The 15,597-nt window shown below is 41.1% G+C and overlaps 1 protein-coding gene across 1 annotated transcript in view; it reads left to right on the top strand.

The window, feature by feature from the left end:
- PARD3B (par-3 family cell polarity regulator beta) overlaps nt 1–15,597 on the top strand; it is a 1,036,702-nt gene that overhangs the window by 891,989 nt on the left and 129,116 nt on the right. Inside the window, exon 21 of the mRNA XM_027123437.1 lies at nt 8,511–8,643. Within this exon, the coding sequence (XP_026979238.1) occupies nt 8,511–8,643 (133 nt within the window). The remainder of the gene's footprint in view (nt 1–8,510; nt 8,644–15,597) is intronic.

Raw genomic sequence — 15,597 nt, 5'->3', positions numbered from 1 at the left:
CAAGTGGAATCATGTCTTAAGGTTAAGTTTCTAAAGCCATTACGTAAAACAAAAGTTGTGTACAGTCAGAATTAACCTTGAAAAACACTTCAGGAGAATGCCATACTGGACCTACCTATCATCTCTCACTAAACCCACCCAACACTCATTCTTTCAGCACAGCATCAGCTGGCTATTCCCTTGGTTGAGCACCAGCTAAAGTAGTTGGCTTGCATTTCAGTGGCCATGTTGTACAAGTAATGCATAGCTTGAAACACTGGGATCACGTTCAGTACAGTGTAAAGCCTGTATTATGAGAGGCCCTTAGGAACTGACACCAACTGAGGGAAGCCAACTCAGCTCATGTCCAGGGGCCTGTGCTTATTACATGGAATAGCCAGTGGGAACACTGTCACCACTTAAATTGCTGTTTTCCCCCAAGCCCCCATTTTTGTCTAAGCTCAAATACTGAAGCATCACTTAAATGCAGTTGTGATGCAGTGTCGCTGTACTTCAGCCATGTCAGAACAGCTGTGACTACATGAATTATAATGGTTCATCATCTTTAATAGAAGACAGAGTGAATGCCCAGTTTCAAATCGGTCCAAATCTGTTTTTCTTTGCATCTACGTATGCTTGTTAACAAAGATGTAGAGTAGAAATGAAGGGCAATTTTGCTGCCGTCCAGTGTGAACTTTTCAACTATATTTTAAAATCTTCCTGAAGAAACAAAAATGACCATATGAAACACTTGATAAATTCCTTCGGTGACCCCACATACTTTGTATTGTTAATAAAATCGGTGAACTGTCTCAAGACAGTATGTATCATATGCTTCTACATAATTCGAATGTGCCCAGTATTTGTGTAAATTACTAAAGGCTCAAAAACTGTGTTGGAGGAAATATATTAGAATACTATTCAAATAGGTATTTTATGACTGATGGCAAAACCAGCTTCTGAAATTTGAACACAGCCAGGAGGTCACTGCACAGTATCAGAATAATGCAATTATGTGTTACAGGCTTATAATGGTGAGTTGAAGGTGTGAATAATAACTCATGTGCTGTTGAATTGTGAATAACACTGTCAGTGTCACTTCTAAGAAATTTCCACCTTCTCTAGAAATGGAGATAGAGAAGCAGAGTGTTCTGATTAGAGAGCGCCTCGAGTTGTCTCAAGTGATAAAGAGCAAAGGTAGAGCAGAGCCTTTTATCAGAAGAGGAGATGACATTGATCTGGTGAGACTCCCCATCACAGCAATCAGTCACATGGGAGAAAGCTGCCCTTCATGCATCAATGAGATTACTTTCAGTGGTAAATGGTGGCCGTGGTTCATGGTATGAGTGGAAATGCTTGCCATTAGGCAATCAAAAGTGTCAGCGGAAGGCGCCCCCCCGCCCCGCCCACCCTGCTAAGGCTTGATTCATTGGGGTCAAAGTCCAGTCCAGGGTTAAGATTTCCAGGACAAATCTTCAAGCTATAAGAGTCAGAGGGTCAGTTGACTGAGCTAGGAATGGAAATACCAAGATAAGGATCTCAAAGGGAACAGATGCTTAAAGCAGGAAAGATGTGGGGAAAGGCAAATGGTCAGACTCAGGTTGCCATGGCAAAGTCAGGAGCCCAGGTAAGCCAAGTCACGTTGTCAGGTTGTTGCGTCTGGGTCAAAATGCCACTGGCAGCGTCAGGATGGTTGAGGGAAGGACCATGTTCAGGATTATAGGCCGAGATTTGTAGGGTTCGTTCTTCTTTATAACTCTAACTTGCATATCACCCTCTCTGGACCAGTTTTTTAGCTTTCCCACAGGATCTTGACATTGGAGTAATTTTGTTGAACTCTTCGAAATTTATACAAATACATGCTTTTCAAAGTAACATATTAGCATAGAACATAGTTTTTTCCCTCAGATTCTGCCACCAGTTTTTCATGTGACATTCAATTGTCTCTTAAGATGTCTAAGTATTGTTTCTTCACCTACTAATAAGAAGTATAATGTCAGAGGTAATTGACAAAAGTAGTTCTAGAAATAAAGGGAGATTCTAAATGTGAAAAATTTGTCTGTTATTATATTATTCACCCTTTTTCTAAACTCATACTCTTAATATAGGAATTAATAGGCAATCATAGTAAGCAAAGGGTTCTTAATTTAGAGTGTTTTAATCAACAAAATAACTGAAATCTAAAAGAAATTAAATGTCCATATGAAGAAAGGCGTATTCTTGTTATTTGGGGAAATTTTTAATCAAAAATAATTGAAAAAGGGGGTCACCATCATAGTGGTGATGAATTGGGAAAGAAATTAGAAAAATTCCCAAATGTTGTTCATGGGTAGTCAGTTCTGTGTTCCAAAATTTCACTGGACTAAACCATGAAAAATCTTATTTGTCAATATACCTTTGAAAAAATAGATAATCTTTTTACAAAATTAGGAGCAGGGAGAAGATAAAGAATTTATATAATCATAATTTTCGCTGAATATTTACACTGGTAATTTTCAGAGCTTTCCAGTATGAAAATATCATTTGAAGAATTTTATAGAGTTAAGCCCCCTTAAAAGCCATTGTTTCTTACTAAATCTCATTTAGCATATGTGGGCACACTATGTAAGTGTATTTGCATTATGGAATTTAAATCTGAAGAATGGAAGTGTAAGTGCTCTTGGACTATCGTTGCTGTAAATCTTCAAAATGCTTTTGAATTAATGATCCTGAGTACACTTATAAGAATCTCTAACTTTTCTTATTTGACAGAAATCTTTATCACCAACAGAAAATAAGTAATAGCTGTGTCCATGACTGTCTTCAGCTGAATATTCTCTTCCAGAACTTACTTTGGAGTTTGAAGTATAATTAGTAAGAGAAGATTGCATATAGACAGTTAGATTTTATTATATTCATGTTATCAAGAGCGTGAATGCCACAGAATCCCAGGTACTTTGAGAGCTCTGTTCCCACTTTGAAAAAAATATGCCCTGTTTTCTAAGGCAGAACGGTGGTACTGCTAAATTTGTAGTTTAAAGCTAGGATGATTTCTCAGGTCCTTAAATGCAGAAAGATAAGACAAACAACCCTTCTCATCAGGGGGAAACAAACAAGAAAAGAATAGCATATTGGCATTCTTAAAGGGTGCGAGAGTTTTTTCTTCACTCCCTATCTTTCAAAAGGAGGAAACCTTTTTGAGAAAACTTTTAAAATTCCACCCTTTTGTAAATAGAGAAAGACGAACACCATGTTTACATAATTAAAATATTCTGTGGTAAGCACCAAAATAACATTTGTACAGTAACATCAGAAAAAAATTGAATAATCTGTCAAACTCAAAGCAGTCCCTATTCTACTGATTATTGTTGACATGCATACATCTAATTTCAACCGTTTTGTTCAGTGAGTTTGTAAGGATTGTCTCACCCAGGTAGAAATATTCCTGTTAAGGTTCCATTCTATAAAGACTGTTCTTAACTGCGTCATCAGGTCTGGACCCCAGGCTGGTATCTACTCACCGGTGGCAAACACCTCTCCTTGACAACGAAGAGTTACATGACTTGAGGCTATCTGAAAATGACACAGCTCTTTGGAATTAACTGTGTACAATTTAATCATAGTTAGGGTACATTATTTATATGCGTGCCCACTTAGGCATACATGCAAAGTCATGGCAGGTGAATTCACAAGTCGGACAGTGGTTTGCTGGCAGTGACTAGCTCCCTCTAGTTCAGCCAGTGGTGAGCTTTACCAGCAGCAGTCCTGGCTGCCTCTCCGTCCTGGTCCTAATCCAGAGTTTCTTTCTCCTTCATGTGGGTTCTTTGTCATAGGTTGAGTCTCTTTTGCACCCCATTCAGTTTTATGCCGGTTTCCCACATGAGCTTATTAGAGATGTAATATTAATTACCCAGAAATCTCTGTCTGCAATTGCTCCAGCATCATTCTTTAATGAATACAGACTTCATTGCATGTCTTTCTATTACTTTAGCTGCTTCAATTTGTATTTTTATTACAAAGGTCTGTGCAAATAAAAGAATATCAAAAGGTATGGCTATACATGCTAAATTCCCTCTGTCTTGAGATGCCTGTGCACTGCTGCTGCAAAATGCCACTGCATTTTAATGCAGTTCTCACAAGGCAGCAAGGTATGGTCAAAATAACACTGGCTTTGGAGTCACACATCTCCTGGTCCGCCACTCACCAATTGGGCTACTTATCTGAGCCTCAGCGTGCTCATTTGTGAAATGTTAATAACAATGTCATCCTCAAAAATTGGGGGATTAAATGAGATGAAGTATGTAAAGCATAAATATTATACTTAAGGCGTCATAGGAGCTTAATCAATGTTAGTTTCTTTTCTCCAGCCTGTTGTAGTAATGGGAGGAGACTATGGCATGCACAAATGAACGCTCATTTTAAAATGTATTTCAATTGAGGTAATTATGAACTAGGAAGAATAAGGTTAGATTCCAAAGGAGCAGATAATACCTTACTGTGGTGTGTATTGCATTTGGGGATATATTACTATAGGTGACGATGAAGAAAATGACATGGTTTCTGAATTTCATTGCAACTTTAAACTCTTTCCAGCTTTAAAGTGTTAAAAGCCTATCTAACTATACATCTGCCTTTAAAGGCGTAGGCAGTATAATTGACAAGAAATCACTGCAATATAAATCTGTTTTGTTATACCGCTTGAATTAATTTAAAATAAAATTTCAGCACATTGGAAGTGCAGGAGTGGCGTTCACCTACATATGGATACAGCTATAATAGGAACTTTTTTGGTAAGAATGGCTAACCTTTACCTTATCCAGTGAACAAATAATACAGTAAGCCTAATTTTCTAACTACTAACTTGGAGATGGGATTATTGATACTTTACCAGATTTTATATGATTGCAAGAGTATGTGAGTTACATCATAAGCTAATGTTGCTTCTGAAACTATCAGGCAAAATTCTTAGCAGCTCTACTACTAAGTTCCATAAAGCCAGGAGAATGGAACCATTAACATGTAAATAGAGGGAGGAAAAACAGGAGTCCTCAGAAAGTAACTCCTCAAGGCTGGCCTTAACTTCCATTCTGGTCCAGTATGTTGTTAGAAGACCTAGTCTTTAAGATATAAATGAGATGAAGGAGGAGATGCAGGTTGAAAGGTAGTAAGCAGTGGTGGAAAGAGCCTTCTTTGAAGTTAGACCTTGCACATCTATTAGCCATGACCCTCAGCTTCCTCATGTCTATGGAGCAAAACAATAAAAGCTACCTTTAAGTATTCTTCTGTGATTCTGAAGTATTTACAACACCCATTACACAGCAATTATGTAACTCAACTCAAGTTCCAGCTCCTATAGATTGGTAGTAGCTTTCTGAAGTTCTGGGTTAAGAAGGATCCTAAGGCCATGTCTAGGATTATGGGGAAGGAACGCCGTAAGTGATTAGTGATGTCTGCTCTGAGCAGGAAGTGGAGTAACTAAAAGTCTGTATCAATATATTGGCTGTATAAATGTTCCATAAATTATGACTATTATGATTATTGCTGCTTTATGACAAAGGCATTTTTATGTTCCTCTTCAAATTTCTGCCTCTTCAACACAAAATGGAATCAGTTAACTGCTTTGGTTACAATAGCTGTGTTGTTTTTTGTTTTATTATTTTTTTTAATTTTTATTGATTTGATGGTAAACCTGTGTGTGTTATCTGCACAGAAGAGCTGAGAGATGAAATCAGAATTTTCTATTCCTAATTGTATTATATAAACCAACTACCTGGGAAAAAATCTGATACAGTTACTAGCAGTAGAGTGAGGGTTAGAGAGAGAGAAAAAAAGAGAGAATGTTGCGATGTAATCCTGGCTTATCATGAAAGGTTTGCACGGTGCCCCATAACTTCTTTAAAATATTCACACAAGGGAGAATGTTTTGCACTTAGATGGTCCATGAATTTCTAGACTTTTTTTCCTGTTTTTCTCTGAGGTCAGATTTCTTCTCTGGGTAAATAGTCATGTTCCTGTCAGCCATAGGGGATTTTCTGAATCGTAAACAGCTGATTTTGTATTCTTGCCCCATTCCTTCTATCTGAGAACTGAAATCTGATCAAACCCGTATTTTTAAATGTATTTATTTATCGGCATATGGAAGAATAGTTTACGGTCTGAGTATGATTATTTTTTCCCACAAATGTAGGAAAATTGTGGGGATTTTTAAGACAGTCCCTTATCAGTTTCTTTCTTTTTCCTTTATTACTGATGACTTCATTCTGCTTGAATTCAGTGCTTCGGTTTCTTTGGGTAAACTAATAGATTATGTATGCTGTGTTTGCACCACGTTGATTGAACTCATCTGGTGAGTTTAAGCGCGGCTCATGCATGCATGTAATGGGCAGAAGCCTGCACAGTGGATGCAGGCCCATAGTTAGCTCAGAACACTCAAGAGTGAGGGAAGCTGTTCAGAATTGAGCTGTGCTGTCTTTCCTGCCTTCCGTTGTTCAGAAAAGCATATCAGACGTTCCACTTTTTTCTTACCTTTATCTTTTCCAAGTTCTCGAGGAAAACTTTTGTTCAAAAAAAAAAAGTAGAGTCAGGAAACAGAGTTAGAACTACTTTGCACGTTTTAAAAATACATATTGAAGAAAAATCAAGGTATGTGATCCCTAAGAACTTGTCTTTTCTTAAACAGAAGCATAAGCTGCTTGGTGTCCGTAGAGCAGGTAGGAAGCCAAGGACTCTGTGCTAACTTTGTACAGAGGATGTTGAGACACGTGGTCCTGCTTTCAGTTAACTTACAATCTAGTTTGGGAAGAACGTTTTCCTTCCAAAAAACGTTTACTCACCCTTTTCTTTTATAGTTTAAGTATAATTTTTAAATGTTTTAACAAAATAGTAGATGACTTCTTTCTACTGCTTTCAGATATCTCATTCTATCAGATATCTCATTTAAACTTAAAGCTCAACTGTAATACTTGGGGATGTTTTTGGCATGTAGAGGTCTTCACCATGGGACCCCTACCTACTTTTCTCAGTCTCACCTGTCTCTCTTCCCTGTTTCCTCCCATATTCCCTGTATATACTCTAGCAGTGATTCTCACATACCCATGAAATATGAGTATCATTATGATTAATTGTTACAAATTGAGTTAAAGTACCAACATTTGCAAGTGATATATTTCATCATTTATTAGAGTAAGTTCAGGATATCCCTAAAGTACCAGCACTCCCTTTTTATTATAATTTGCTTCCCAAATGAGAGAAGGAAGGGAACATTCATCACCCAATATGGGTACGAGGCAGGACAGAAGAAGCCGAGGACCACTGCTTGCCCAACTGACCTCCTTGCATTCCCCCAAAGCAGGGTGCTTTCTCATTCCTGTCCTTTGCATTGCCCTTCCCTCCACCTGGAATTTCCTCACCTCACTTGTCCAGTTATTGAGCACCTGTGCATCCTTCAAGACTCAGCTAAAGTGTCACCTCCTCTGTAGAGCCTTCTGTGGTCTCCTTCCTTGGCCCTGCTCTCACCCTGTTAAATCTTAAGCAGTGTGAGTCCCCAAAGGCCCTGTGCACACCTACAGCACTGGTCGCCATGGATTGTGGTCCTCTGTATCCCTTTCAGCCCCCCACCTCCCAGACTGTGTGCTTTTTGTGAACGAGTTCTGTTTGTTTTAAGATCCCCAGGTCTTAACATAAGGTCTGACACAATGGGGCACTCAGTTATGCCTCAGATGAACCAAACAAGTTGATCAGCTGTAGAGGCCTGCCTAGCATCCTCCTCTTGCTTCCTAGCCCTGATCGTATCATGTGATGTTGGTACTGTTGGTACTGATGGTGACAGATCCAAGTTAAAAGGGAGCCACTGGCTGACTAGTGTGGGGTTGAACGGATAAGTCACTGGAGAAGCTGTAATTCCTGAGAGGAAGAAGTAGCTAAGTAGAGAGAGGAAAAGCTTGGACAACTAACCAAGATGGTATGTTCTATGACCAGCTCTTTAGTTTTCTTTTTACTTCTTCACATGGCTTCCACCTTCTTCTCTTTCTCTATGTCCTGCCCACACCCATATAATGACATGTACTCCAGCCCCACTCCAAAAATTCACACATGTCATTAAAATGAAGAGTGGCACCTGCCAACTCTGCATCACCTCCAACCTTCGGGTCAAACAACTGGTCTCAAGTTGGTACCACTTATTTGAGAAAATGAGTTACTACATTAAAATTTAACCAAACTCTGTACATATGATTATAAGAAAAAGGTGATGGCTCTTTTAATTGCTCTAAAGATCAGGACCTTATCTTAAGTTCTCACTCAAAAGGCATTTATTAATCCCAAGTTAGACGTTTTGACCCTTGGAGCTAAACATATGCACATAAAGACTGGTTTTTATTTATTTTTATTACCAGGGATTTCACAGTTCTCCTAGCATGTCTGTATGATATTACTGAATCTTCCAAATTTGGATGTCAGCTGCTTTGATAAAAAAAAAAAAATCAAAAAGCGAGTTTCCAGGATGATGTACATTGTGTGACTGTCCGATTATGTCCTCTGATTATGTCCTGCAGTGGCCGTTCCATTAGCGGAAGCACTGACCGCATCCAGAAGTTGCGGAAGGAGTATTACCAGGCTCGGAGGGAAGCTTTCGCTTTATGTGAGGACAGTGAAGGAAGAGCAAGACCTGACTATGACCTTCACTGGGTAAGTCCATGCCTGATTGCAATCACTGAATTCATCTTTACTGATGTAGTTAAGAGCAGAAGAACATAGCCAAGAATGTGCTGTACACATCAAGCTATATTTAGGTTACTTCAGTTTCATAGACGTGAACATTACCTAAACCACAGCCATTTTCTCCCACAGAAGTTGTTCCTGTAAATCAAACCTCCCTAATGCACAGTAGTTCATTTTAATTGCTCTCATATTTACTCCCTGTTGGACTTGTATGCCAGCTTGTTGGGATGGAGCAGATGTTAGCTATTTTAAAGAACACAAGCAATCTTGGCCATCATCTACTGAGCCTTAATCCTTGCCCTCCATCTCTTGAGTCTCAGACATCTGGTCAAGCATTAGCAGACCATGCAACATAAGCCATCTCTCCTTTGGAAAATGATATTAGAAATAAATTTCAGAAGGGTCCGAAAGATATCAATTCAAAGATATCAACTGTTTGTGTATTGCGTCTGAACAATTTACATTTTGCTGATCTTACCAGTACACTAAGATCATTTTATTTTGAGATAAGGGCAGTTTTTTATTAGAGGGTTCTCTTTGCCAAGTCCTTCAACATTTGGGAAGAGAAAAGAACATTGTTACCTCTAAAGAGATATTTTCTGGGGTTTTTTCAAAATAGCATGATTCATTCTCTTGCCCTTTTCAAGAAGGCAAGGTTCTCACTCATCCTCTTTGATGATTACTGCCTCTTCTCCTACAGTTTTTAGTGCTGTTTTGAGAACCCCATAAGGAACTGTCTTATCCCTGGTGCCACACCAGCTCTTTCGAAGGACAGATGTATTAAAGGAAAGTTTCCTTTCTTGATTTTCACACTCATATTTGTGTTCACGAGGTCGGAGTAGGGAGAGTAGAGTCCAGCCAATGAGCGGATTCCCTCTAGTCTTCACTTGGATACTGTGGTTTCTCATGCATGAAACCTAGTACTCTTACACAGGGGCTCCAAACTCAGTTTCAGCATCCACCACTGTTGTGCAGAGCGACTGAAATTTCTTAGCCCCATAGACTCTTCCTTATATGGCAGAGTTTAAAAACACTAATAAGAAGTACACAGTAAGGATTAACGATCTCCAACCAAATGGCTTCAGCCTCTTCCACAGATAAGCATCCTGTGACTACACATCCGAACAAACAGCTATTTACTGGTTTTATTACAGATGTTAGGATTAAGCAGAATGGCATTTACAGTGATGGGGCGACTGGTCACTTAGACTCTCAGTAACAGAAGAGAAAGATGTTCACAGAGTAACAATCTACAACAATTCATTTCAAGCTTAATCAGATTGACTTATTGACTTTGATGAAAGACTCTATACATGCGGCTCTGTTCCCTCACCCAAATGGACAATAAAATAAAGGGAAGTTGTTCCCACCATGTCCAGTGCATTGAAAAGTCTTCCTTCTCAAAACCAGTGTGAACTCCTATGAGCAAAATAAGATAAGTAATTTTAGGTAAAGTAGTCCCTGTTGTTTGGACCTTACTTTATATGATCTCCTTACATCAAGCTGAAAGGATGAAAATGCTGACACTCATGAGACTTAAAGTTTCCTCTTACCTTCATCAAACCTGAGCTAGATAACTACACACTTGTGTCCTCCCTATCTTGATGATTCTGTTTCTGTGCTGAGCAAATGTGTAACCAGACAAACAATCTAGTGAGTAAAAGAGTCTCTCTATTTTCATTTGTGTTTCCCATGCTCGGGTGTGTTGAGCTTTGCCAAAAGTGACTGATTTTACATTTCCCAGACAGCTGGGGACTCCAGCTTCCCAAAGGGATGCTTGGGAAATGCACGGTCATGAAAGATGACTGTTCATTGTGATTGGCTGTGATACTCCAAACCAGGGATTAGAATCTCAGCGTCCTTTCCCGTCCTCTCCACAAGCCAAGGAAAAACACTAGTATCTTTTGTCCAGCGTAGACCTGAGAGATCACCCCGTTGTCTTGCTACTTTTGGAGAGATCTAGGAAAGCTAGTTTAGAAAGTTACCATTTCATTCCTGCCAGTCAGCCAGACACAACAAGGCAGCTTTTATGAGACTGTGGTTCCTAGATTGGCTGGTCTTCAGGATCACCGAGGGTGCCTGTTAAAAACGGATAGACAGTCCATGAAGGGGAGGGATGGGACCCAAGAGAGGGCTCCCAGGTGCTTCTCCAGGTGGTCATCAAGCTTTCTGACTCACAAGTCTAAAAGTAGGGCACTGATTCCAATTGCTTCAGTAAACACTGAAGTAGTTCTACTTATCTAACAAGATTAGTACATGGAACAGCGTCATCAAAAAATACTGTCATCGACTCAGAATCCCCCAAGCTCCCAGGACCTCAGACTGAGAGGCCTGACAAATATCCCCTCGAGTCACACTATACTGGGGAACTTCTGATCTATCGAGAAGGAAATTAGGGGAATAAGTTACCTAATAACTACTTTTTTAAAAGGCCAAGAAGAATGAAAACATGCTCACAAAAGTCTTCAAATCCAAAATTATTAAAACAATCACGGAGGGCTTCCCTGCACAGTGGTTGAGAGTCCGCCTGCCGGTGCAGGGGACACGGGTTCGTGCCCTGGTCCGGGAAGATCCCACATGCCGTGGAGCGGCTGGGCCTGTGAGCCATGGCCGCTGAGCCTGCGCGTCCGGAGCCTGTGCTCCGCAACGGGAGAGGGCACAACAGTGAGAGGCCCATGTACCGAAAAAAAAAAAAACACGGAAAGAGTATTAGGATCTATGAATCACTGAAAAGATTATTAGGTTCTGTTCATAGTTTTCTGGTGGTTTTATTGTTTGTTTATTTTTCACATCTCTGAAATTAGGGTACAGTTTACAGTCACTTTTAGCCAGGTGTAATGATACAGTTGTCATTTTCTGCACAAGAAATGTATAATGAAATTTGCAGGCTGTATATTAGAAACTTGGAAGACAATCCTAGAGAAATTTTGGAGTATGCTTTTAGGAAAGGCTGCTCCTTATTAATATTTTTTGGAATGTATTTTTAGCACTCTTTTTTTCTTTGACCCCCCTCAGACTTTCTGCATCTTCCCAGGCCATCTTGTGGGTAGTTTTCTACCTATGTTACACCTGCCCAGTGGCCCAGAGCCAAAGATTTCTCTTACCGCTCTCTTGGGTTCTCCCTTGCTCTCATACCGCTCTCTCTTTTCCTTCTCTTTTTTCTGTGTCTCCTATTCAATTTTAACCAATATTTGCTCAGCCTTAGCATAAGCGCAGTACTGGTAACAATAATATATCATCTCTATGTCGGAGGAACTCACAGTCTAGCCAGGAATACAGACATCTAAGCCAAAACCAAAAGAAAGGACATTAATATATGTGAGAAATGCTGTAGTGTGGAGTAGTATTATCTTCTAAATGAGTGCAGAGAATGCAGTTAATTCTTTTGGAAGCAGGGTGTGCATGAGGGGTGCTGGGAAAGCGATAGAGAACATTTGGGAGTTGCCTCAGTCACATATTTTGTTCTTTTTCTCTCAAATATGGTGGGTTTTCTTTTCCCAAAGGAGCTCCTGATTTATTCACTTCATTTGTGTTGAAATAAATGAATACACACAGATTGCAAGGTTTGTAAATATAGACATGAGACCTTAAAATTCTTTTCAGCAAGTCTGTTTGGTAGCTGTTTTCCCATCTAGGCTCTGAAAAGCTGTAAAGAACAAGTGGAGGGAATTTCAATGGCTCCAAGAGATGCCTGGTGAGTTTTTATAGGCCCAATTAAGAGAGCAAGATAGGCTAGCTGTGAAGTGTTCAGACTTGCCAGAAGAAAACCTAATACCTGTTATCTGCTGGCATCTTATGTTCTGGAAAATTTGTTAAGACTGCCACAGTCCTCTGGCAGCAGGCTGTGGTTTGTCCTAGATGGGCTTTATTATTATTATTATTAGCAGATAAAGATTTCTGCTTCTTTAACAGTAGCATGAATATCCTGTAAGTAGTAATTTCGGAAATGGGATGGCTCTAGAGCTTTCTACAAATATTAGTACCTTTATTACTGTTTCTTTTCAAGAGCTGCATGGCATATATTATACCTCCTTCCTCTTTTTACTTCTTTGGCTAAATTAGAAGAATGTTTATCTGTAAAAGGGGTTTGTAGACACATGGGTGGGAAGGAGGTAAGCGGGTTTCCACCGTCATAAAAGACATAACACTATGTCTTTATGGCGAAAGGGATTGGTTCAGGTAGGTCATGGTTGGAACAAAGAGATGGTTGGGTGAATAAATAAAAACATTCTGAAAGATTTGTTTCTTCTATTATGAAGATGATTTACAAACCAAATGGATGGATATACTTGGCAGCTGTCTGGACAATAACAGACACAGCTGGTGAATTCTGTAGTCAGAAGAAAGGGAGATCAAGATGCTGAGCTCGTGCTAGCCATCTTAGGAAAGGATTTGAGATGGAATGTGTAATAGCCACACAAGTACAAAACCATCAGAAGGTAATTTTCTACACATGATGGATAAGAGAAATGAGCTCCTGCTGTACACTGGTCCAGTACAAGAACTAAGACTTGTTCGTATTTTCCTCCTCCTGCTCCTTGAAGGCATTTGTTAAAAACTAGGGACGGGGGTGGTGGCGGGGGGGAACTTTCAAGATAGTGGAGGAGTAAGACGTGGAGATCACTTTCCTCCCCACAAATACATCAGAAATACATCTACACGTGGAACAACTCCTACACAACACCTACCGAACGCTGGCAGAAGACCTCAGACCTCCCAAAAGACAAGAAACTCCCCACATACCTGGGTAGGGCAAAAGAAAAAAGAAAAAACAGAGACAAAGAATAGGGAAGGGACCTGCACCAGTGGGAGGGAGCTGTGAAGGAGGAAAGGTTTCCACACACTAGGAAGCCCCTTCACTGGTGGAGATGGGGGTGGGCAGGGGGAAAGCCTCGGAGCCCTGGAGGAGAGTGCAGCAACAGGGGTGCAGAGGGCAAAGCAGAGGGATTCCAGCACGGAGGATCGGTGCCAGCACGGAGGATCGGTGCTGACCGGCACTCACCACCCCAAGAGGCTTGTCTGCTCACCCGCCGGGGCGGGTGGGACTGGGAGCTGAGGCTCGGGCTTCGGTCGGATCGCAGGGAGAGGACTGGGGTTGGCGGCATGAACACAACCTGAAGGGGTTAGTGCGCCACAGCTGGCCGGGAGGGAGTCCGGGGAAAAGTCTGGAGCTGCCAAGAAGCAAGAGACCATTGTTTCAGGGTGCGCGAAGAGAGGGGATTCATAGCACCACATAAACGAGCTCCGGAGACGGGCACGAGCCGCGGCTAAAAGCGCAGACCCCAGAGACGGGCATTAGACGCTAAGGCCGCTGCTGCCGCCACCAAGAACCCTGTGCGCGAGCACAGCTCACTCTCCACACCTCCCCTCCCGGGAGCCTGTGCAGCCCGCCACTGCCAGGGTCCCATGATCCAGGGACAACTTCCCCAGGAGAACGCACGGCGGCCTCAGGCTGGTGCAGTCCGTGCCCCTCCCTCCCCCCGGCCTGAGTGAGCCGGAGCCCCCGAATCAGCTGCTGCTTTAACCCAGTCCTGTCTGGGCGAAGAACAGATGCCCTCAGGCGACCTACACGCAGAGGCGGGGCCAAATCCAAAGCTGAACCCCAGGAGCTGTGCGAACAAAGAAGAGAAAGGGAAATCTCTCCCAGCAGCCTCAGGAGCAGCGGATTAAATCTTCACAATCAACTTGATGTACCCTGCATCTGTGGAACACATGAATAGACAATGAATCATCCCAAATTGAGGAGGTGGACTTTGGAGGCAATGATATATATATTTTTCCAACTTTTTCTCTTTGTGTGAATGTGTATGTGTATGCTTCTGTGTGTGATTTTGTCTGTGTAGGTTTGCTTTTACCATTTGTCCTAGGGATCTGTCTGTCCATATTTTTTTAAATAGTTTTTAACACTTCTTACCATTGATGGATTTCTTTATTGGTTTGGTTGCTCTCTTCTTAATTTCTTTTATTACTTTTAAACTTTTTTAATTTAACTAACTTTAAAAATTTTTTATTTTAATAACTTTTATTTTAGTTTAGTTTAGTTTTCTTTTTTTTTTTCTCTCCCTTTTCTTCTGACCTGTGTGGTTGACAGGGTCTTGGTGCTCCGGCCAGGAGTCAGACCTGAGCCTCTGAGCTAGGAGAGCCGAGTTCAGGACATTGGTCCACCAGAGACCTCCCGCCCCAAATAATATCAGTCGGCAGGAGCTCTCCCAGAGATCTCTGTCTCAACGCTAAGACCCAGCTCCACTCAGCAACCAGCAGCTCCAGTGCTGGACACCCCATGGCCAACAACTAGCGAGACAGGAACACAACCCCACCCATTAGTAGAGAGGCTGCCTAAAATCATACTAAGTTCACAGACACCCCAAAACACACCACTGGATGCGGTCCTGCCCACTGGAGAGACAGGATCCAGCCTCATCCACCAGAACACAGGCAACAGTCTCCTCCACCAGGAAGCCTACACAACCCACTGAACTAACCTTACCCACTGGGGGAAGACCCCAAAAACAACGGGAATTATGAACCTGCAGCCAGCAAAAAGGAGACCCCAAACACAGTAAGTTAAGCAAAATAAGAAGACAGAGAAACACACAGCACATGAAGGAGCAAGGTAAAAACCCACCAGACCAAACAAATGAAGAGGAAATAAGCAGTCTACCTGAAAAAGAATTGAGAGTAATGATAGTAAAGATGATCCAAAATCTTGAAAATAGAATGGAAAAAAACACAAGAAACGTTTCACAAGGACCTAGAAGAACTAAAGAGCAAACAAACAATAATGAACAACACAATAAATGAAATTTAAAATTCTCTAGAAGGAATCAATAGCAGAATAACTGAGGCAGAAGAACAGGTAAGTGACCTGGAAGATAAAATAGTGGAAATAAGTAACACAGAGCAGAATAAAGAAAAAAGAAT

Source organism: Aethalodelphis obliquidens, unplaced genomic scaffold, assembly GCF_003676395.1.
Source record: "Aethalodelphis obliquidens isolate GAN/ISIS:26980383/991018 unplaced genomic scaffold, ASM367639v1 scaffold2, whole genome shotgun sequence".
In the NCBI taxonomy this organism is placed as follows: Eukaryota; Metazoa; Chordata; class Mammalia; order Artiodactyla; family Delphinidae; genus Aethalodelphis; species Aethalodelphis obliquidens.
The sequence above is the reverse complement of the archived record's forward strand: the minus strand, read 5'-3'. Positions and strand labels throughout refer to the sequence as shown.